Source organism: Sturnira hondurensis, unplaced genomic scaffold (genome assembly GCF_014824575.4).
Source record: "Sturnira hondurensis isolate 20B ecotype Veracruz unplaced genomic scaffold, ASM1482457v3 Scaffold0024822, whole genome shotgun sequence".
Taxonomy (NCBI): domain Eukaryota; kingdom Metazoa; phylum Chordata; class Mammalia; order Chiroptera; family Phyllostomidae; genus Sturnira; species Sturnira hondurensis.
In genome coordinates this window covers 7,081,818-7,104,650 of record NW_028097453.1, presented here as the reverse complement: position 1 = coordinate 7,104,650, position 22,833 = coordinate 7,081,818, and the positions used below count along the sequence as shown (strand labels likewise).

General features: G+C 46.5%; 1 protein-coding gene across 2 annotated transcripts; it reads right to left on the bottom strand.

The window, feature by feature from the left end:
* Positions 1-1,182: 1,182 nt before the first annotated feature.
* On the bottom strand, positions 1,183-22,827 carry HAO2 (hydroxyacid oxidase 2). Of its 2 annotated transcripts, none has more exons than XM_037038828.1 (8): positions 22,682-22,826; positions 14,844-14,982; positions 12,982-13,133; positions 11,066-11,349; positions 9,705-9,914; positions 7,950-8,108; positions 7,557-7,626; positions 1,183-1,290 (listed from the first exon to the last, which is right to left on the bottom strand). In XM_037038828.1, exons 2-8 carry the CDS (start codon positions 14,972-14,974, stop codon positions 1,235-1,237), a joined length of 1,062 nt encoding a protein of 353 aa, XP_036894723.1. In that variant the 5' UTR covers positions 14,975-14,982; positions 22,682-22,826; the 3' UTR covers positions 1,183-1,234. The 2 variants fall into 2 exon arrangements, with proteins under 2 accessions (XP_036894723.1, XP_036894724.1); XM_037038829.1 differs by lacking the exon at positions 1,183-1,290 and adding an exon at positions 6,529-6,706 and having other exon boundaries at positions 22,682-22,827.
* Positions 22,828-22,833: the final 6 nt, after the last annotated feature.

Sequence of the window (22,833 nt, the reverse complement as noted above, 5' to 3'; positions counted from 1 at the left end):
ACTGATTTCTCTCCCTAACTTTCCTGTTGTCTTTGAGTGTCAGGTCTTACTCTGCGGGGAACCCTGCTCTGGAAGTCTGTTTTAGCTGCCTGCTGGTCTGGGGGGTTCGTTCTCTGGTGGGGTCTCTATTCATGTTCCCATTTCTTCTTTTATCTATTTATCTTCAGTCTATTCCATCCCTCCATCCATCCTTCCATCCCACAAATAATGTACAGTGTATTTGTGGAGAGAGACATGCAAATAAATAAATATGACACATCGCAATAGGGGTTGTGATACTGGAATGTGCACAGCACAGTAGAGAGCATCTCGCAGGGAGCCAAAGTAAGAACAGGCAACGTTTGAACAAGGTCTTCAACTAGATGAGTAGGCATTTGCCTCACACGAGGAATGAAGCTTAAACTCCTAGGTGTGAAGCACTGTGAATTTTACAAACAGTATCTCACTTAATCTTTCTCCCACCCTAGTGAGTTTGGTAATGTCATCTCTATTTTTGATCACCGAGGACAAGAAAACCACAGTGATATTGAAAAAACGTTCCCAAGTCACCAGCTGGTCAGTAGCAGTCCTGTTAGTCCCTCCAAAGGCTGTGTTTGAAACTATGTTTTTGGCCTTTACCTACAGACAGGAGTCTGATTTTTGGCGGGGGATATGTTTTAAAAATATTTTATTTACTTATTTTTAGAGAGAGGGGAAGAGAAGGAGAAAGAGTGGGAGAGAAACATCAATGTGTGGTCACCTCTCATGGGTCGCCTACTGGGGACCTGGCCCGAAACACAGGCATGTGCCCTGACTGGGAATCGAACCGGTAACCCTTTGTTTCACAGGCCCGTGCTCAATCCACTGAGCCACACCAGCCAGGGCTGTGAGGGGATATTTTGTATGTATAGCTCTTCCGTCCAGAATGCACATGTCCATAGATGTTCCCTGGAGATACAGAGGATATGTAAAAATGTTCTCCACTAGCTCTGCAGTCATTATTGACCCGCCTCCTTCCTTCCGAGGGGGATTCCGGCCCCAGAGCGGCACATGGAAAGCAGTGGGGCAGACAGGAGCAGGGAGCATTTGAGGGAGGTGAGGGTTTGGGGCCTGAAGCACGGGGTGAAGTGGCTGAGCCGCTGGAAGGGTCGGGCGTAGGCCGGACAGCATCGCGCGGCACTCTGATAGTGCCTTTCTTCTGTGGGCCACCTCCCTCCCATGGGCCACCTCGGCCGTCCTGTTGTCAGCTTGCTCTTTACAACCTGGAGAACTGGATCAGGTTCTGATTGATCTCAGCAACCGACCGGCAGCCTGAAAGAACAAGGCAGTCAGACGCTCTGTTCTACGCCCGTGGGTCCTTTTTCCTTTTGCTCAATCCCTCCACTGGCTTCCCGGCCCCCCCAATCCACCTGGCTGTCCAGCGCTCTTCATCTGTGAGTCTGTCTCTATTTCGCTTGTTAGTTCAGTTTGTTCATTAGATTCCACAAGTGAAATTATATGGTATTTGTCTTTCTCTGACTGGTTTATTTTACTTAGCATAACGTTCTCCGTATTGTTGCAAAAGGTAAAAAACTAAGGGGACTAAATGGTAATGGAAAAAATACAAAAAAAAATAAAGTAATAAAGTAATTAAGCAAAAAACATCATTTTAAAAAAAGAAATAAAAAGCTCCTTTCTCCGAAGCACCAGAGACCCACCCAGCCTGGGTAGGGGCGATCTGGTCACAGGGAGCCCCGACTCAGCCTGGGGCTCACCCTGAGAAAATGCTGTGTATCCAGAATGAATTGTGTCATTCAAATTATGCTGGGAATTATTTTGGGGGCCTGTGCTCTGGTCTCCTTTGACAGCCATGTCAAAATGGCATGGTAAAAATGTAAAAACAACATTTCCGCATTTTTAAAGTGATTTATGTGTAGATAAACAGTAGATACCCTTGATCTTTATCTCAGCCTTGATAAGGCTCAGGGATGTGGGGCGCATCTGTCATGGAGGAAGTGACCCAGGGACAGCAGGGGACTGGGGTAAGTATTCCGTACAGCAGCTACCTTCTAAGGAGAAGGTCTGGAAATGAACCCCTCCTTCAGCAGCAACTGGTCTCAATTAAAATGCAAATGTAGGACTAGGGCTGAGATTAGGCACAGGGATTGAAGAGTAACTCCAGGTAAGAAGTGAAACGAGGAGGGAGGAAGAGGAACTGAGGTGACTGTGGGCTGCAGGACTGTGGGCTCAAGGAGACAGCGAAATACCCCTGGTGATGAGAAGGCTGCTGGGATTTAACAACAGGACGTATAATGCTTCCCTGGAAGTTCTTTCTATCTTCCTGATACATGCACCGTCACCTCCCAAACATAACTTCAGCAAAATGTATTACAAAAATACAACTCATAAGAGGGCCTTTTCCCAAAAATGGAAACAGAGGACAGAGTTGAGTTTCATGCCTGGGATGATTGCAATGGACAGAAACAGTAGCAGGCCCAAGTAACCAGTAAAGTGAACTAACCCAGCAGAAGCAAGTATTCGGAACCACGGGCAGCTCTCCTCCATACTGACAGTGACCTTGAGAGCCGTGGGTTTCCCCAGGGGAGGGAGCAGTGGGACTCCACAGTAGGCTGACTTACTCAAGGAGCACAGAGATGCCTCCTCCCCAAATCTTTGGTTATGTATCGTAGGAAAAATCATATTTGAACTGTGGACCCAAAAAAGGGAAGTGGGTTATGGAAAGTAACCTCACAGAGTGTGATCTGATTATAAATTCCTAACCAGGAAGGTCTTGGTGGGTCACCACACTCCAGCCACATGACTTCTTTAGTAAAAGATTTACTTTTGCCCTAAGCAAGCCCTGTCCCTGGTTCCTGTGCATTGAGCTTAGCACACCTTTGAAATGCCCCAGTGCCTCTGTTCAGAAGCAAGCACCCTCAAGAAAGCAGAGTATTATGAACTATTTTGTAAATTATTCTTTGCCTTGATTTCTCCCATCTTCCTGGGACCTTCCCTCCTCAATTCCAAATCCATAAAGGAAGCTGCTGTGGGTGCAAACGGGCCACATACTAACCTGACAAGCTCAGGAGAGGGTGCATGGCAGGCCTTTCAAACTCACAGACCAAAGCAACCACACAGGATGGCCAGAAATCAGAACTTTCTTACTGCAGGCAGCTTACGGCAGGTAGTCCTGTCCTAGGCCAGCAATGTTCCCTAACACAGGTCAGTCTTTACCTTAACTGAGCCTGTCTGGCGTCTTTTTTGCATCTACAATAACATACCTGATAACATACCTTTGGAATGTCAAAGTAATTTCCTTTTTCTGGACCTCTCAAAGCACACCCATCCACCAGGGTAGCGGCCACAACCCCCCCCCCCAGTTATAACTATCATGTAAACTGCTAACTATGCTGTACCCACCAATATGAAAGAAGTACGTGTCCTTTCGTTTTACTTTCTATCTAATTCCAGAGATTCCCCTGCTTTGACTCATGAAACTCCCTGACCTCTTCCCCTTGGATTCCGATGTATAAAACGAGTGGGGAAACTGCCATTTTCTGGAGCATTTTCTCAATCTGTTGAGATTTTTGCTTCCCGGCAATTGTCCTCAGTGTGGTTCAAATATAATTCCCTACAGGTCTGAGCATTTCTTACGTTGACACTGCCAACCCGACCTTTCTTGGAACCAGTCCCCTCTGCGGAACCAGTTTCCTCTGTGGAACCAGTCATCTCTCTTGTGTCCAGGCATACCCTCTGTTTATCTCAAATCCATGTTTACAAAAATTCTCTACGGCTTCGCATGTTCGTCCGTTGATAAGGGATCACGACTTAGTGAGGTCTGTGTGGCCGTGTGTTGACATGATTTCTATGTGCACGCTTTTGTTTTTCAAGACAAATCATAACTTTAACCTTTTTATGAATACAAACACTTCAGAAATTGGTCTCATGGTTGGAAGAACATTACTTTGAAACGTACTCCGTTTCCAGCAACAGTGTTAAGGGGTCTCCTCCCAGGGCGGCGATGTCACGGGGACAAAAGGGAAGCAGCGCGCATTTCCAGGGTGGTTAGGAGAGAGAAGCCACGCTCACCGATCACCTCCCAGGTGCCCACATTGTGCAGGGAAGGGCTGGGCAGCAGCAGAGTATCTGGGGGCGCGCACTGTGATTTTGTATTGTGCTGAGTTCCATCAAAAGCACAGGCCCCCAATCCTGAGATCCCCCCTCTCCTGGGACCGGTGGGGGGGTCTTCCCTGGGGCAGCCTCTCTCAAAGGATGCCCAGTGCTGGCCTTTCTCCTGGGTTTCCTCTCCTTTCTCTTCCTCCCTGAACCGCCTTCTCTGCCCACGTTTGGCTGTGATTACTACTTTTTCAAAAATACCTTTAAAACAATACATTGCTATTGTAGGGCAATTAGGAGGAAGAGGAGTACAAAATCTCAGGCATGAAAAAAAAACCCTCCACTCTCTATCTCGAAAATAGAGTGTCTGGCACCATTTACTCTTCAGGGGTTATTACATGTTAACTTTTGGGGGGATAATGAAGCTTTATTACTGTGAATTCCCCAATCAGGCTATTGTTAAAAAAGATTTAGGCCTGCTGACAGTGGGACTTCTGGCCAAGATAGAGGCGTAGGTGGAAGCACTGACCCCTCCCACAACTAAGTTTAAAGACAACGAAGTTTTACTAACAAAAACACAGCCAAAACACAGAAAATTGAACTGTATAAAAGTCCAACAACAACGAAGCCAGACTGGTAAGAGGGGCGGAGTCAGCGGCAGAGCGGGGTTGGGCCAGAAAGATCGCTTGGTCCGACGGACCCAGGAGTGGAGGCGGGGGTGGTTGGTGGATCCTAGGGGTGGGGTGGCGACGGGTGGACCCAGTGAGGGCATAGGGTGGCTGGCTGACTGCGGTCACACATTTGTGTGCAGATAAACCAAGCTAAGGAGCGAGCAGTGAGACAGACCGCTCAGGCTAGGGCCCTAGCGATGGGAATTAGGGCCTGAAAGCACCAACTGGAAAGACTTTTGGGGTTGAGGTGCCGGTAGAGGCTCCCAGGCTCACAGAGAGTTCGTTGGAGAGACCCACAGGGTTCTGGAGAGTACATGAGCCCACACACCCGGGAACCAGCACCAGAGGGGCCCAATGTGCTTCTGGGAAGCGACAGAGGGGACAGAAATCTGAGAGAGAGCGGAGCAAAACACCATTTTTTCCCTCTCTGACCCCGCCCCCACATACAGCAGCACAACCCAGCAACCTGGGTTGCCCCGCCCTGGTGAACACCTAAGGCTCCGCCCCTCATACATAACAGGTGCAAACAGACCAAACATCATGACTCAAGAACAGCTCAAAGCCCCAGAGCCTATAATTCTAAGTGACCAAGAAATAGCCAACCTTTCAGATGCACAGTTCAAAATACTGGTGATCAGGATGCTCACAGAATTGGTTGATTTTAGTCACAAATTAGAGGAACACACGAAGGCTAAACTAATTGAAATGAAGGGAAATGCACAGGAAACCAATAGTGATGGAAACTGGGGCTCAAATCAAGAGAGTGGGCTAAAAGAAAGAAAGAAACAACCAATCAGAAAAGAAGGAAGAAAGAAGAATTCAAAAAATGAGGAGAGGCTTAGGAACCTCCAGGACATCTTTAAATGTTCCAACATCCAAATTATAGGGGTACCAGAAGGGGAAGAGGAAAAGCCATGAGTGGAAAACTTATTTTGAACAAATAATAAAGGAGAACTTCCCCAGTCTGGCAAAGGCAATAGACTTCCAGGAAATCCAGGAAGCTCAGAGAGTCCCAAAGAAGTTGGATCCAAGAAGGAACACGCCAAGGCACATCATAACTACATTAGCCAAGATTTAAATGGAGAGAATTCTAGAAGCAGCAAGAGATAAGGGAACAGTCACCTACAAAGGAGTTCCCATCAGACTGTCAGCTGATTTCTCAAAAATCTCACTTTAAAATGAGACCTTACAGGCAAGAAGGGGCTGGAAAGAAGTATTCCAAGTCATGAAATCCAAAGACCTACATCCCAGACTGCTCTATCTAGCAAAGCTTTCATTTAGAATGGAAGGGCAGATAAAGTGCTTCTCAGATAAGGTCAAATGCAAGGAGTTCATCATCACCAAGCCCTTATTATATGAAATGTTAAGGGGGACTTACCTAAGAAAAAGAAGATAAAAAATAGGAACAGTGAAAGGACAGCAAACTCACAGTTATTACAAACCACACCTAAAACAAAAGCAAACTAAGAGGACAGCTAGATCGGGAGCCAAACCATAGAAATGGAGATCACATGGAGGGTTAGCAACAGGGGCGTGGGAGGAGGAGAAGGGGGGAGAAGGTACAGAGAATAAGTAGCATAGACGGTAGGTAGAAAATAGACAGGGGGGAGGGCAGGAATACTATGGGAAATACAGAATCTAAAGAACTTGTGACATATGGACATAAACTAAAGGGGAGGATGGTGGGGGAGGGGTGTGCAGGGTGGAGGGGAGTGAAGGGGGGAATGGGACAACTGTAATGGCATAATCAATAAAATATATTTTAAAAAAAGATTTAGGCCTAATTTTACAAGAATGGAGAAAATATCTGGAGAACAGGACAAGTCATTTCAACCTCTGGGAATGCACAGACACGCAGATGAAGACACCCGCCCCCTCCCCCCAGCCCAGGGCCAGAAGACACCAGTATGCTGTCTGTTCATGCTGGTGTCCTCCTCTCCCTCATGGTGGAGCTTGGTGACTTTAGGTCATTTAGAATTGAGCCACTTAGAATTAGAAAAATATAAACTGGAATCTCAAAACTAAATGCCAATTAAGAGGAAAGCTAATATCATTAGTAAAGAACCACTATTTTATGGGATCATTGGGATTCTGGGCTTTGCTAAAAACTTAGACGTTTTTATGAGCACCAGTTTACAATCATTTCATTTTTGACCGAAATCCATGTAACTCTGAGCTCCTCATGTCTGTCTTGCTGTCTGTCTGTGGTTACGTAGGACAGTGATCCTCCTTCTCCCCTTCTCTCCTCCTGTCTGTATCTCCCTCCCCAGCCCCTCCATGCTTCCTCTTTGACATAATTTCTCGACTTGTCATGGTCCATGAATATCACTTTAAAATGATACATTCAATGAGCCTGAGGTCCTTGAAACAGCCCAGTGCAACATGGACCCTCTGTCCCAGAGTGTGAAATTGCATTTGCTTTTGTACATCTTAATTGTGGGGCAGGGGGGCCCCCTCCACGTGGGCGAGGCCCAGGAAGGCCAAGCAGGCGGCTTTTGATGTCCCGGAATGTGTCTTGCAGAAGCCATCGAGAAAGTGCTACAGCTTTAAGGATGGTCACTGATGTGTTGTTCACAACATTGGAAGCTTAGAAGCCATCCAGATGTTCAACAACAGGACGTGTGTTCTATAAACCGTCCTTTCAGATTAAGAAGTATCACAGATGAATCTTTGTTGGGGACGGTTCTTTCCGGCCATCTCTGCTGTCACCCCTGGGCTGGGGAGAGATGGCTAGAAGGAGGGGCCACCACTCCTGTGCCGGAGACCTCCGGCTCTCAGTTCCAAATCAGGAAAAGAGTGGGACACACGCACCTGTAAGGGCCATGGACGTGTGGAACTCATCTTTTAAAATGTTCAGAACTTCCTTGACACCATGTTCACCCTGAGGGAGAAAGGAACATTGTGACCCAGAGCCGAGTATAAATTCTAAGCGTGCCAGAGATGTGGCTGGGATGGCAGTATCTGCAAAGTCAGAATTAGATCGGGGACAAGGAAACGCCAGGAGGAAAAGGAGGGCTGAGAGCTCCTGAAAATTTGCAGCAGCTGCTGAGAAGCATGGCGATGCGGCCGGGTGTGGCCCTCCTTCAGGACCCTGTGGCGCCTCGAAAAATGGTTAATCTCCGGGGCCAAACCACAGAGAAGTGAAAAGCATGCAAATGAATGAGAAACGTGCTTTCTCCCGGCTGGTTTTCATTTTGGTCTCACCTTGCAAGCAAGACCCCAGAGGACTGGCCTCCCCAGGAAAACGCACTTCGCCCCAAGGGCCAGGGCCTTGAGCACGTCGTTGCCGGTTCGGACCCCGCCGTCCAGGTACACTTCCAGCTTCCCTTTCACAGCTGCCACCACCTCTGTCAAGGCGTCGATCTGAAAGGAGGGACATTGCAGCCTGAGGGTTTCCATTTTGACTTTTAGGGCATCGTGGGACAGGGGTGCCCCCTCCACGTCGGGGAGGCCCAGGAAGTCCAAGCTGGTGGCTTTTGTATTTCCTGGCATTTGTTTTGCTGAAGTAATTGAGAAAGTGCTAGAGCTTGAAGGATGGTCACTGAGACGTGTTGTTTATGACAGCAGAAGCTTAGAAGCGATCCAGGTGTTCAGTATTAGGAAGTGCATTATATAAATCGTCCTTTTGTGATTAAGAGGTACAGATGGCCAGTTACAAAAGCAGTCACAGGGATGAGGAGTACGGCACAGGGAAGACAGTCAATAATACCGGAATAACTGTGCACAGTGTCAGACAGTTACTAGACTTAATCGGGTGATCACTTCGTAAGGCGCATAAAGGTCTTATCACTATGCCGTACACCTGAAACTAACATAATATTGTATGTTAACTGTAACTGAAAAGTAAATTTAACAATAATAAATTGTCTGTTCATACTACACATCATTAAAATTAAGAGGAGCACATATAATTGAAATAATATAATGCCCTTAGTATATTTGTAAGGAAAAGGGAAAAAATTACAAAATATTATGCATCATTTTTCAAACCTAAGATGTTAAGTTCGTATTATGAAGTTGGTAAACACAACTCCCAAAATATTAACATTAATAATAGTGATAAAAGTAGGACTAATTTTTATCTTATGTTTTGCTTTTATATATTTTATAATTTAACTACAGTGCCCGTGTTTTACATATATGATAAAAACCAAAAAAACTCAATAGGAAAAAATCCACTTTCCTTTCTTAAAATTAGTCGAGCAACAATAGAAGAGTCCTGAAAATAAAGTTCATGAAAATGTATATGTTGACAATACGTATCTTCATGAAAATAAATCAACAATTAATTTCCATTTAAAGATCTTTTCCCTGCCTCTCTCTTTATTTCCTTTCCTCAAGCTCTTACCTCTAACAGACATAAATTCACATTACGGGAAAAATAACAGTGTTATACATTTTTACCAAAGGATTCACTGGGCATATTAAAGTTGTGTTGTGAAAGACGGTTGTTTATTAGCTTCAGTGATACACTGTTCCTTCCTGGGTTGTGACATATGAGAAAATACGAGGTGACCACCCATGCAGACAGGTGACCTTCCAGCTGAACACTTCTTCCAGAAGGCAGGACACCTGGTGCTTTTGAAACACCTCTAATATCAGTCCCACCTTAATTACTTACTAACTGTGTTAATTGGAAAAGTTACTTAACATCAGTGAACTCCAGGATCCCCATCTGTAATGTGGGGATAATAATACCCATCTTGCAGGACTGCTGTAAGCTTTAGAGATGCTAAATGTAATAATAGCCTGGTACACGCTAGGCTATTATTAATGATTAAACGTTCTTAAAATTTATATGCATATACCAACATATGTGGTAAGAGAGAGGGCAGTGTGCACCAAACTGTCCAGAGTACCTCGCTATAGACACACACACACACACACACACACCCCACTCACAAACGCACACACATACACCACTCACAGACACACCCTCTCTGGGGTCATCCCACTCACAGAAGCAGGAACGTCATCAAGCTGCCTCCCGCCATGGTTGGAAACGATGATGCCGTGGACTTTGTGTTCCAAGGCGAGCTCTGCATCCTCCCTTGTCAAGATCCCTTTAAGGATGATGGGCAACTGAGTTATGCTTTGGACCCAGGAGAGATCATCCCAGCAGAAGGCTGAGTCGATGGGAAACATGTGCAGATGAGGTGTTGGATTTCTCTGTGGGGAATAAAAAAGAACCTTAGTCCTGAACTCCTAGAGACCACTTGATCCGTTCCAAAGATGAGGCACATTTAGGGAGCCAGAGAATGATGAGTGAAAAGAAACATTTATAAGCTTGAGAAAAGGAGCTACAAAAATTGACCCTACTTCTAGCTCCTTTTCTTAACAAAGATAATTTCTTCATTTGCTTATTTATTAACCATTAATTGTGTCCCTGTTCAATCTTTATGCCAGAATCTGGGGATACAAAGACAGCTAAGACACAGGCCGTATGTTGAGAGAACACAGAGTTTAGGAAGTGAAGTGGGTAGGCCAAAGCATTTATCATTTATGGGCCAATGTAATGTGTTAGAGTTGAGATATGCATAGGGCAGTAAGAACTAAGCAATACTTCACTAATCCTAAATCAGATACTCTGCAATATTGACCCTTGACTCACCATGGATGCCAAGCATCCATTCATTTCTGGAATCTGAGATAAAGGTTCCTGAAAACCTCAAGGTCAAGTTGTATATAACTTAATAAGTCCAACTGTCAAGTATCTCTTGGCTGAATATCACAGCTGCCCATCGACCGAAAAGTCTGGTATCACTATCTCTACTGTAGGAATGGCCGCTTCACCGTGACTGTCTCTCTCTGGGGCACTCCATCCCATCCGACTGTAGGATTTTAATGGGTGAAGCGCCCTTTGCAGTCATCTAGTTCAGAGATTCCAAACAAATGTGTCAGTGCCCTGGTGCTCCAGAGCTTCCCCATCAGAGGGTCGGTTTATCTAAGTGTGCCATCCAAAATAATCATTTTCTAAGTGTGCCATAAAGTAGAAAACGTTGGAAGAACGTGTTTAGCTTACTCTCTCATACATGCAAAATCCTTTCTATAGCTTTCTCATTTCTCAGCACTCAGGCCTGGCCAGAACACTTCTGGTGACAGATCGGACAGCTCCTGGAGTGGGAACATTTTGTCTTATACTCAGTTTGTTGGAAGCTCTGGGAAGCAGGAACCAGATCTGATTTTCGAATGACTGCATCCCCAGTGTCTGGCACAGTGCAGGTGCTCAGTGGACTCTTGTGGAAAGAACAAAGGGTGGAACCGGAGAAGGAAATTCGCCTTCTGCGATGCCTGCCCATTGGACCCGGTAGCTTTCCTACCTCTGTAAGTGATCGAAGATCCTTTAACAGTAAATTCGTCTTCAAGTTCAGTTGGTTTCGAATGTCTTGTCTCCTGTTGCCAAGTTTGGGCACGTCCACAGTGATCACTAGAGCTCTGAAACCCAACGATTCTACCTTCTGGATCAGCTGTTTGTTTAGCTGCCGATCTGTCTGCACGTAGAGTTGGAACCACTGGAAGCCTCTGGGGGCAGCAGCAACGATGTCTTCGAGGGTGCAGCTGGCATATGTGCTGGTGATGTAGCAGATGCCAGCCGCTTGGGCAGCTGCAAAGCAAGTGACACGACTCAGGTCGGAGGGCAGGCGTGTTCTAGACTAGGGTGCAAAGGAGTCTGCGTTGCCTCTGGCCAACTGGCAGTGAAGATAAAGCTCGATTCCCTTGTGCTTCTCTGTGAGGCGGAGGACAGAAGCGTTTGGGAGGCCTAAAGGTGTGTGGGTCTCCCTCTGTAACCTGCCTTCTAAACCCTGTACTCCATATAAAAGTATTTCCAGCTAGAAAGGCCATGTAGTGCCCCAACCTGTGTTGGACACATTGCAGTTGTCAGAAAGGGCAACGGGCTTCTAGTGAACTTATTATTGAAGCAAAAGGATGTTAAAGGCGGCAAAAGCTGAGGTTTGTAGTGGAAACAGCATGAGGTCTGAAGTTAGAAGGTTTTCTACCACTTCTAAGCTGTGCGGTCTTGAATCTCATTTTCCTCATTTGCAAACTGGGAGAAGTAATAGTAATACCTCTTACAGGGTTGTTGGGCGATTAAGTAAGATGCTGGATCTGGAAGCATTTTTAATATTATGCAGTGATATGCTACGCAAATGCTAGTGGCAGGGATGTCGATGATGGTGACAATGACCTTGACGCTGCTGCTGCCTTGCATGTTTCTCATGTCCTACTTTATGCATTGTCAGCTGGATTCTCCAGCAGGTTAATGTCACTACCATTCTACAACCCATGGGCGGAGCATTTGAACCTAATCAAAAATGAATAGTTTTGACTCCTAATGTCAACAGGAGATATCCCATTCATTAGCCCCACGTCTGAAACAACGCAACACATTCAACTGTGAAGATGCAGCTGAATAGGCGTATTCATACAGGATGTTCATATTTCAACCTAGCCAGACTTGGTTCCTACCTAACCCAGATGAATGTCACTTTCAGCTCTAGAATCCCTGAATTCACTGCTTCCCATGGCCCGTACTCGAAGGAAAAGGCCCCAAGGACACTCGCAGAAAACAGATTAGGCCTAGAGTGAGGATTACAAAGGAGTCACAAGAATATCTTCAGCCTGGCTTCACCCCTTCCCTTTCCTTCTCATTGTTTTTGGTGGGACGGGGGTGGGGCAGAGAATGAGGGCAACTAAGAAGGAGGCATAACCCAATAAGAAACTGTCCGATAAGATGACAAGGTGAATCAAACAACAGGAAGGTGGAACATTTGTACAAAACACCTGCCGGGGCCAAGTGTTAGCACTTAAAGCCATGCCTCTCCTCTCATCCTAAATTCAGAGACTCGCCATTCAGCCCCAGGAGGGGTCGGTGAGAGCCCTGCCCCCAGGCCTCACGGAGCATCCCTTTCCCCACAGACAGTGTGAGTCAGAGAGGCCAGCACCTTCTGCCAGATGGCATAGGGGTTGGGTTCTGCATCCACCTATTCATCAGTAGTCTCTCTTCCACCCTAACCATTCTTTATCGTGGGAAATGGGTATTTGCTCAATTTTCGGTGAAATGTTATGCAAACACAGTGTTAAACATTCCTTTCCCATCCTTTCCCATCCTCCTTAATTCCAATCATTCGCTGTTCCCAGGACCCTTGGAGAAACCCTGGAGCTGCCCCCGCGGAAGGACACCTGCTGCGCTCTGCACCGCCCTGAAAAGGGGGCCTCAGATGCGGCGGGCTCTCACCTCTGGCTGTGCTCATCTCCCCATCGGGCCAAGCAAGGCAGTGGAAACCTGTAGGTGCGATGCAAATCGGGGCACTGATCTCCTCCCCTTGGATTGTGGTCCGGGTGTCCACCTGCGACACATCTTTCAGGTACCGGGGACGGAGGCGGATCCTGTGCTAGACAACAAAGAGGTTTTCTATTGGTGGGATTACTCTCCAGCGTGGAGACGCGGCCTGGTGCTGGGACCTCCCGATTCCTGGTACAGGTTGGGACCAGACTGGGTCCCCAGAAACCTCTGGCGGCCCTCCCTTGGCTGGCGGCATAGACCAACTGGACGCTCCCCTCCTCCAGGAAGCCCCTTCCTACCCCTGTTCCACTGGAACCCGCCTCCTCTGCACTCCCAGTGCCCTTGCGGTCCCCACCTGCCCCTGCCTCACTCCCTCAGAGGTCTGTCTCTAAACCCTGCCACCCAGACCAGGCTCTCAGCACTTGGGTGCTCCTCTGATTCATCGGAACAAGGACTAGAAAAAGAAGGAATAAGAAGCTAAGAGTTCCAGGCTCTTCCTTCTCAGGTTAGAACAAATCTCTAAGATAAGAAAAGGTCACGGAAAGAGCACAAAGCCCAGGGGGTGATCATGGTATTCTCCTTGCTAGAGGCCAGTTCATTTAAAGGCTTGTCTGAAGTACTGCTTTAGGGGAAGGTAGGAACATTTTCTGATGGCAAGTATATAAAACGTGTTAAAGCTGACAGATTCTAAACCTCAGGGTCTAAACATGCTTGTCTTTCACCAAATATTATTATTCCTGTACACAAACTTAGGAAGATGTTTCAGGAAACTCTGATGGTGTAACATCAGTCACACAGGCTCAGTTACTTTCTCCCTGGAATGGGGGGGGGGGATAATCCCCACTTCCTAATAGTACTGCGAAGACACAGTGAAGTGAAGCAACTGAAGTGTGAAGTATAGAGTTAACAAGTATGAAGACTCAGACCTAGGGTTCACCTCGCACCCAGTTTTCCAGTGTGTTCTGGGCCCTTCTACCACGGGCATCAGCAAACTTTCTACAAAGGGCCCAGCTGCCAGCGTTTAGGGCTCTGTGAACTATGCTGTCCTTGTCACAATTACTCAGCTCTGCTGTAAAAGTGGCCATAAATGGAACATAGCTATGTTCTAATAAGGCTTTTCTTATAGACACTGAAATTTGAATTTCATGTAATTTTTGTGTGTTACAAGTTGCTGTTCTCCTTTTGGGCTTTTTCAACTGTTTTATGAGAAAAACAAAACAAAACAACACATCACCCTTGGCTTGTTCACCATCCAAAAAAATGGCGGTGGGCCCGCCCAGCCTGTGGGGCTGCTGGCTGCTGATGTTGCTGGTCTGTGCTCCATCCCCTCCTGCTCTAGTCCGGCCCTTCTGCCCGGAATCAGTTCTCCTTCCTCCCTAAGCCTCCTTGGGTCTCCATGTTTCCTCCCACCCAGAGTTCTCTCTCCTTTCAAACATCTCTCTTCCAAGCCAGAAGCTTAAGAACTCAAGAAATTCAGGTCCATGCAGTGGGCTCTCCACCCTGCCCAGGTGACCGGTGACCTTTAGGTTCTTATCTTATCTTCCCAGGAGGCCGAGTTGCTGAACTGCATGGGGAGAGGGTGACTCCCTGGTGCCAATTTTGTGGAGGCGCTAAGATAAATTCTCTCCAACCATCCTCTCCCCAGCTATCTGCACCCCCCAAATGGCCCCAAACCCCAAACAGCAACACAGAAACCGCTATTATATCTGAGTTCTCTGTGTTCTTTGCTGGCAGAAACCAGGACTGGGCCCTGCCGAGGAGCTCTGAACCAGCGCACTGGACTTTAACAACAGGAAGGAGACAGAAGGCCACACCTTTTGAATGCTGCGATGTTGTCATCCTTGGTGAGGCCTTCCCCGGCTGTTCCTTCAAGGTAATCCCAAGTTGACTTGGACAGACACTTCTGTGCACAAGCCTCAAAGTCTGTCAAACACACCATGGACATTTCTGGACCTTCGAAAGAAAACCAGAAACACCTCAGAGGGAGAGGACAGCGTGAAGGGGTTTGCAGCAGGAAGCTGTTGGGATCCATTGTTAACCCCTGCATTCTTATCTCAGTGGAAGTGCTGTCAACAAGCCCACGCCAGCCGGCCTGCAGGGAGCCCCACACACCACACTCCTCCACCCCCGCCCCCAACGCCTGATTATTCCGTCTTCGAGTATTCTTCGTGTCTGTCCCTTCATCTCTAAGCCCACTGCTTCAGATCCAGTTGAGGCCCTGCCACAACTTATGAGGTTATTTCAAAAAATCTCTTATCTTTGTCTCTTAGCCTCTGGGTTCACGCTACATCTCGTCTGCCTCCAGCTGCCCAGGACTTTTCTGAAATGTGAGTCTGATCGCCCCTTTCCGGTGTTCATGACATGGCCTTCATAGCTTCCCAGGACCTGGCTCCTGTCTCACCGGTTTCATTTCTCGGTGGTTTTTCCTGGTTATTTGAGTCACTCTGAATGGGTCAGAGGGCCGTTTCATACCTCTGTGCCATTTGGGGAAGAGACCCAGCAGGCCAGGAAAATTGGGATGAATCGATACTAGTATCTGGGAGTGTCTAGGGACTGATGTCGGAACTGCTTGGAGCTGTGGTTGATATCAGGGGGGAAGTTGACTTTTTCAACTCCTGGACTGGGTCGTTGAACATGTTGCTAATTTTGAGACCAAATAAACAACGTATTACCTCCACTTTTTTCCATCCCACTCTGAACCCTGAAAACCTGGAGCTGGTCCTTTTGAAGGAGGAAGGAGGGCAGGGCTTGGGGGTGAATCCTTCTGGAAGGGAAGAGGGCCATGGGAACAGTAGCCACAGAGAAGCTAACGGCTCCGGTGGCAGTGAGTCATGGTGTGCAGAGCTCCTGCGTGAGAGGGCTCCATTAGGAAGGGCTGATGGGCCTGTGGTTCCTCTCTGGGCATCTCCCCAGCAGTTGGCAACAGGGTTCCAATGAGCCAAAGGCTCGGAGTAGAAATTATGTGACTTTGGCATCACTGAGGGGTGAAGATAAACTCTGGGAACCAGGGCTTCAAACACAAATGGGGTAGCTCCTCTACTGGGTGAGGAGCCACAGAGGCCAGATGAAACATGGGAGTTCCGGTGGTGGGTAGGGATGGGGCAGAGCTGATCTGAGAGCATCAGGGGCTGGGTCAGAATCTAGTCAAATCAAAGAGAGAAGGATTCCAAACACCTCGGGAGCTAAGCAGAAAGAAATTATGTCAGGCAGAGAACAGAGCCCCTGGGAAGTGCAGTGGGTTCCAGACGGAGGTGAGGAGTGGAATTTGGAGCACAGCTATGGAGTCTTTTCTAGGCAGCTCACCTCATCAGTGGGTGGGCAGGGAGCTGTTGAGGTGCTGGGTTGAGTTTGACAAAGTACAACAACCCTGTTTAATTTATCTCGTTCCTACCCAATGCTTTAAGGGCTCAGTAACTTTAGTTGAATGAATGAATTAATCATTGAGTTTGTCCAACTGCATTGCAATCACATCTCAATCTCTGTGTGCAAAAAAGAGTTAACACAGCAGGCTGGACAAGCTATTGCACAAACAGCCTGCTTGCAAGGTTGGCCTTGGGCTGGAGCCGGGGAACTTGGATATCAGGAAGGTGCTTACCATTTCCTGATAAGACTGGCTTGCTGTGTGTTCACTCATTGTACAAACAATGTGGTTTATGCTGAACATCTGTGTTCCCTCGGAGAGTCTAGAATTTTGGTATGGGTCAAGACAGAGGGTGTCTGTATGACCAACTCCACACCCAAACCACCGTGGGCACCGAGGCTCTGAAATGAACTTCCCTGGTAGATGGAAGTTGCGCAGGTGATGTCGCCACTCATTGCTGCAGGAATGAAGTGCATCCTGTGTAATTGCACAGGGAGAAACTCGTGGACTTCAGACTGGTTTCCTTCAGACTGTGCCCTGTGAGCCTTTTCCCTTTGCTAATTTTGCTGTACATGCTTTCATTGTAATAGCTCGTAGCCTCAAAGACATGCTGTCTTCCTAGTGAGTCACTGAACCTGGGGCCCCCATCACACCTTGTACCCCTGAGCGTTAGGACAGTGTGTAGCACCGAGTGGCTGTTCATAAACGCTCATTACTCCAATTTAACATTCCCCTGTCTGTCATCTCTTTCTGCCTTTTTGGATGAGAATTCTCCAACAGGTTTCAACTGTGAATGAAAAAAGTGTTTCTATAGAAAGGAATCTCACAGGGTGATGCGATCATAAATTCCTAGCTGGAAAGGTCATGGTGGATAGTCATATCCGAGTCATATAACTTCTTTAGCAAAAGGTTCATCTTTGCCTTAAGCTAATCCTGTCCATTTTCAATGCGCATCTAAGTTAACACACCACTAAAATTCCCCCTTCCAAACCTGATCCTGGAAACCAGTGTCGCCCCAATAACTAGTAATAAAACCCCTCCTTTTAATGCATGGACCTCCCTTTCAGATCACCTCTTCTAAGAGGTGAGCAACCACAAGTGTGAACTCTCCTGTTATGCAATCCCCACGTTGCTTCCTCTCATCTTCATGCGATTGGGCCCCCTCCTTACTTTCAAATGCATAAAAGAAACAGCAAAACTGTTCTTCTCTGGAGCATTTGAAATCCTGCTCCCTGACACACATAATCAGTTTGGCTTAGAGAAACTCTTACAAACATTCTCTACAGGTCTGGGCATTTTTTACGTTGACACACCTCCCAGTGTCTCGACCAGTCCCCACAGAAATGCCCTCCTGCGGATTCCTCGCACAGAAACTCAACAACGCTTGTGTTTAATCCAAGAAAAATGGATCAGACTCACTCAGAATTACTTGCCTGGAATAGTGTGAATTACATGATCGGAAAGCCACTTGAAAATGAAATAACCTAGCATCCTTATATATAACAAACACCATTTTAGGACACTTCTATCTACTGCTTCCTCTTCTATACGCTTCTCTGGGAAGTAGACAGAAAGCAGTGGCAACTTTCTCTCTCTCTCCACCCCCCCCCCCCCAGCATTTGAAGAGAAAGAGGCAGTCAATTATCACAGAGGAAAGCCCAGAACTGTGTCTTCTGGTAGCCTCTAAAGATAGATGTTCTCCAATTTCAATTTCATGGTGCACAGACAAATAGTTGGTTCACATAAATTACTGATGTCAAATTTAAGAGAATTTCCTAGGGTGAAAATACAATCAAGTGTGCGGTGCACACTTCTCTTCATGGTCTGTGTGAAGCTTAGTGGAGTATTGAGTCCATTATTTTTTTCAGAGGTCCAAGACGAGGCTGAGAGTTGAAGAGCGTGACAACCGTGTTATTCAAAGTTTTTCCTAAGCTTGGGAGGGAGACTTAGCTCCAGATGATTTTACATATTTCAGTTTGATCCATGCAAGACTTAAAGCTACCAGATGTTAAAGGGAGGGTCCAAGTTTTCTAATGTGTTGCTCGTATTTGATCTCCTTTCTCTCTTCTCTACTCCAGCTGCCCAAGAGGAAGAGGGAAGAGAGGAAAGGATAAAAGTCTCTTGTGAACTAAGAATTTTAGCTCACTTAAGCTCATGCAATCTGTTTAGGCCATTGGCGTCACGGCAAGCAATTGATGAGGTACAAGTAGCATAACAGTAATGATAAGGAGTCTAAAAGTAAAGAGCAAGGACATTCAGTGTTATCTGGTGCTTACAAGCTGAGGTTCAAATTGTTTTTCCCGACCAAGGAAAGGGGCAAGGACATGGACTGGGGCTGGAAGGAATCTCAAGGCAGACTTTGCTTTCGCAATATTGCTATTTGATCTAATGCACTTAGATAGATAATGAGTTTTTTTTAAACTAGTTTTTCATTGTATTTTTTGCATTTTCTCAAAAGCAAAGTTTCTTCTTTTTAACATATTTTAAAATAGCTATACAAATAGCATTGTTTGTGCTATTACAGTTGTTCCAATTTTTCCCCTCCTCCCCCCGTCACCTGTTATTTTCCTTTGAACATTTCATATGACTCATGTGATTCATGTTGGGATCTTTAAAAAATTCTGGCCATTTCAGTCACCCAGGAATCCAACCATTCTTTTAAAAGCATTCTTTCCATGGGAAAATGTGTACTGAATTCTAAACATAAGGCTTCTGAGTGGAGTTTTGGGACACAGTCATATTGCGAATTGTGTGCTTTCTATGGGGTGTAGAGGCTGCGCAGGGCATGCTGGGAGACATGGACCATGTGCTCCCGTGGTGTTTTGAAAAGTTGGGGGTTTCCTTGTTCTACTGGGCAGTGGAATAACTTGATCACACAAAGACCCCTAGAGACAGCAGGATAGCTCCTTAATGATAATAATGACGATAAAATTGCAAGTGCTGTGTAAATTGTTTCACCTGCATTCATTTTGCAACCCTTGATAACCTACAAGCAGGTAGGTTATCAAGGGTTATCATATTCTGCTCCACACTGCATACATTGCCCACCTTCATATGTCAAGTACATGCTCTGACTCCCATGGCCTGACTCTTAAGCATCATGAGAAGGACAAACGTGTGCAGCCAAGTGTGGGTTAGAGGGAGAGTTGGCATTTAAAATGTACAGCTTTGCTCCCTTCCCTTAGCAAAACTATGACTCAAGGAGAGAATTGGAAGGTTTCATTATTTAGCTGGTCATAAACAATGACACATTTAAATCAGTCTACAAAGCGCTCTTCCATCTAGTGTTCCCTTTGGTGATCACAATAACCCAGTCAATAAAGGGCACTCAAAAAGTAGATGTACCTGAGACCTATTTTACAGATGAAAAAATTGAAATGCAGAGAACCCGAGTGAATAATCCAAACTCACATGACGAGAATGGCAAAGCCTGACCGGAAACCCTTCTGACTTGTTTTGGAGCTATTTGAGCCGGTATGGAGTACCAGTGGTACCTTAGGAGATGTAGGTCTCTGTACCGTAGGGTTGGAAGGACTGCATAAAGTGAGCTCGGCCCATTCCCTCAACACCTAGTCCTTTGGGAAAGGTGTCCTGCGTGGATATCACCGTCCCAGCCTCCCCATTTGCTCACGAAGGGTGGAGGGTGCCTGTCAGCAACAACACAAAGGTTCAGAACGTACTCTGGGCCCCATTCTTCCACTACTGACTCTGGGTCCCTCGGGGGTAGCTCTCTCCAGCAGTGGCACCCACGGAGGCAGCAGGGGGCGGGGGTGGGGGGGGAAGGGCGGAGCAGGTGGGGTGGAGAAAGGCAGCTGTGGGGCGGAGCTGTCTGTCTTTGCCTTTGTCCTGACACTCCCTCTATGGCAGCTACTTCAGATCGTATTTCCGAGTCCCTAAGGCATTAGTAGCTGAGGGGGTCCATGGAGGCAAGAAGAAGGACTCGGGTAAGCTTCATAACTTGGAGTAGTTTGAGTGCTTCAAGTAATTTGAACAATTCTGGGCTAGTATAATTTTAACCCTGTGTCAGATTGCCTCAGGAGTTTACCCAACAAGGTTTACTGAGTACACACTATCGTCCAGGAAGGCGAGCCACTTAGGGCTTATCTTGGGCTTCCTGATATTTCCCTGTCGATTACGGATAAGCAGGATTATACGATTAGTTCTTGTCTCTGGCTAGGAATGGAAGCCACGAGTTAATTCTGGGCCAGTTGGAGTGGATAGGTGACCCTGCCGCCTTCCTTCTGCTACAGCGGTGAGATGGCCATGTCCTCCAGGAGACATAGCTCCCGGTGTATATGGACATTGGATTACGAAAGAAAAAACTTACATGATATCAGTGTCTGCTCGCAAGAAACTTACAGTTAAAGGAGAGGACAGATTTCAACAGCACATTCTCTGTTAGTTGCTATGATCTAGACCATCACAGGAATCCCTCTCTGCGGGGACTCTTGCGGGAATCTGGGGACATTTCCATCGTCTCTTAAATGGTACCCCACAGATGATAGTCTAGACAAGCTCCAAGCCTCACCTACCTATAAAATGAGGATATCTCATAGAGAGCTTAGGAAAAGTCAAAGGATCTTGGGAAATGCAGAATAGCTTAGTGATTAAGAGTAAAGACTTTGGCCCTGGCTAGTGTAGCTCAGTGCGTTGAGGGCACATGCCTGGGCTGCGTGCCAGGTCCCCAGTAGGGGGCGTGTGAGAGGCAACCACACATTGATCTTTCTCTCCTTCCCTTCTCCCTAAAAATAAATAATAAAATCTTTTTTTTAAAAAAGAGTAAAGACTTTGTTAGTTTTGTTTCTCTTTAGGAGGTAGATCCCCAAAGGTTATTTTTCCTCTGGTCCTATTTCTAGGCTCTCTGTTAGTTTTATCAATCCATTTGTCTGATCTTTATAATGTGGATGAAAAAGAGATTCTACAAAAAGTAACCTCACAGGGTGATGTGATCATAAATTCCTAACTTGGGAGGTCATGGAGGGTAGTCATGCCCAAGGCACGTAACTTCTTTAGTAAAAGGTTTACCTTGGCCCTCAGCAAGCCCTGTCCACTGTTCCTGAGCATTTAGGTTAGCACACCTTTGAAACGCCCTTCTCAGGAGTAAGCAGATAGTGTTGCTACCTGGTCTATAACCTCATTCCCACTGTGCTGTCTCCCTCCTTCATGTAATCTTGCACCCATTGTCCTCCTTAATCCCAAATGCATTAAAAAGCTATAAACTTCTGAGAAGCATTTTCTTCTCAGTCTATTGAGATCTTGTGTCCAGGTGTATCCTCTGTTGGGCTCAAATAAAACTTTTTATTAAAAAATTCTCTATAAGTTTGAACATTCTGTTGACAACACCAACACCACCATGACTTGGTGACTGTCTGGGGTAGTTCTCCAGAGCTCCATCTGTGGATTCAACCTGGCCTGATCACAGTCCCGAGTCACTCTGCGTTGGTACCTAGTTCCACACAAGTTCATTCCCCCAGGGAAGGTACCCCTGCTCAATTGTTTATGAAACATTAACTCCTTTGCCCTTTTAAAAAGTATATTTTATTGATTATGCTGTTACAGTTGTCCCAATTTTTTTTCTTCCCTTTAGTCCACCTGGGCCCCGCCCCCTCCTCCCAGCAGCACCCCCCACACCGTAGTTCATGTCCATGGAGTGTACATACAAGTTCTTTGGCTTTTCCATTTCCTGTATTATTCTTAACCTCCCCTGTCTATTTTACGCCTACCAATTAAGCTTCTTATTCCCTGTACCTTTTTCCCTACATTGTCCCCCCTCCCCACTGACACCCCTCCATGTGATCTCCATTTCTGTGATTCTGTTCCTGTTCTAGTTGTTTGCTTGGTTTTTGTTTTTTAGGTTCAGTTCTTGATAGTTGTGAGTTTGTTGTCTCCTTTGCCTTTTAGAAGGAGCAGGCACATCACTGTGCTCCTCTGCCCATGACCAGGACGCACAGGTCCATGTATAAAGTATACCCCTGAGGGCAGGAACTTTATCTTCCGGATTTTCCAGCACCCTTTTGAGTGAACATATTTTGACCCTTGTTCCTAAGGGTCACTATTCTACCAGGTGGTTCTAAGACTTGACTGAAGTAAACGACCTCCTCTGTCTGGAAGAGCTTTGAAGTGAAGCCTCCCTTGGTGGGTCCTGTCCTGTCAACATGACTCCTCTGTGCCACCTTGTCAATTCTCAGTTAGCAGCCACGGCGCCTCACACAGGGTCTGGCCTGGTTCTCGCCCCACCTGCCATATCTCCTTCCCCAGTTCTAAGCCCACAGAAGACACCCAACCACAAACCTGATTTCAGCGTCTTCCAGGACTCACAAAAGTGGTGTCTCGAGGCAGCCACTCAAAGCCTGGCTCGAGGCTGGCTGTGGTAGGAAGAATAAGTCACTGACCATGGCCTCACGGGTACAGGAGAGGTTCAAGGCTGAAAGTTAATCTTTTAC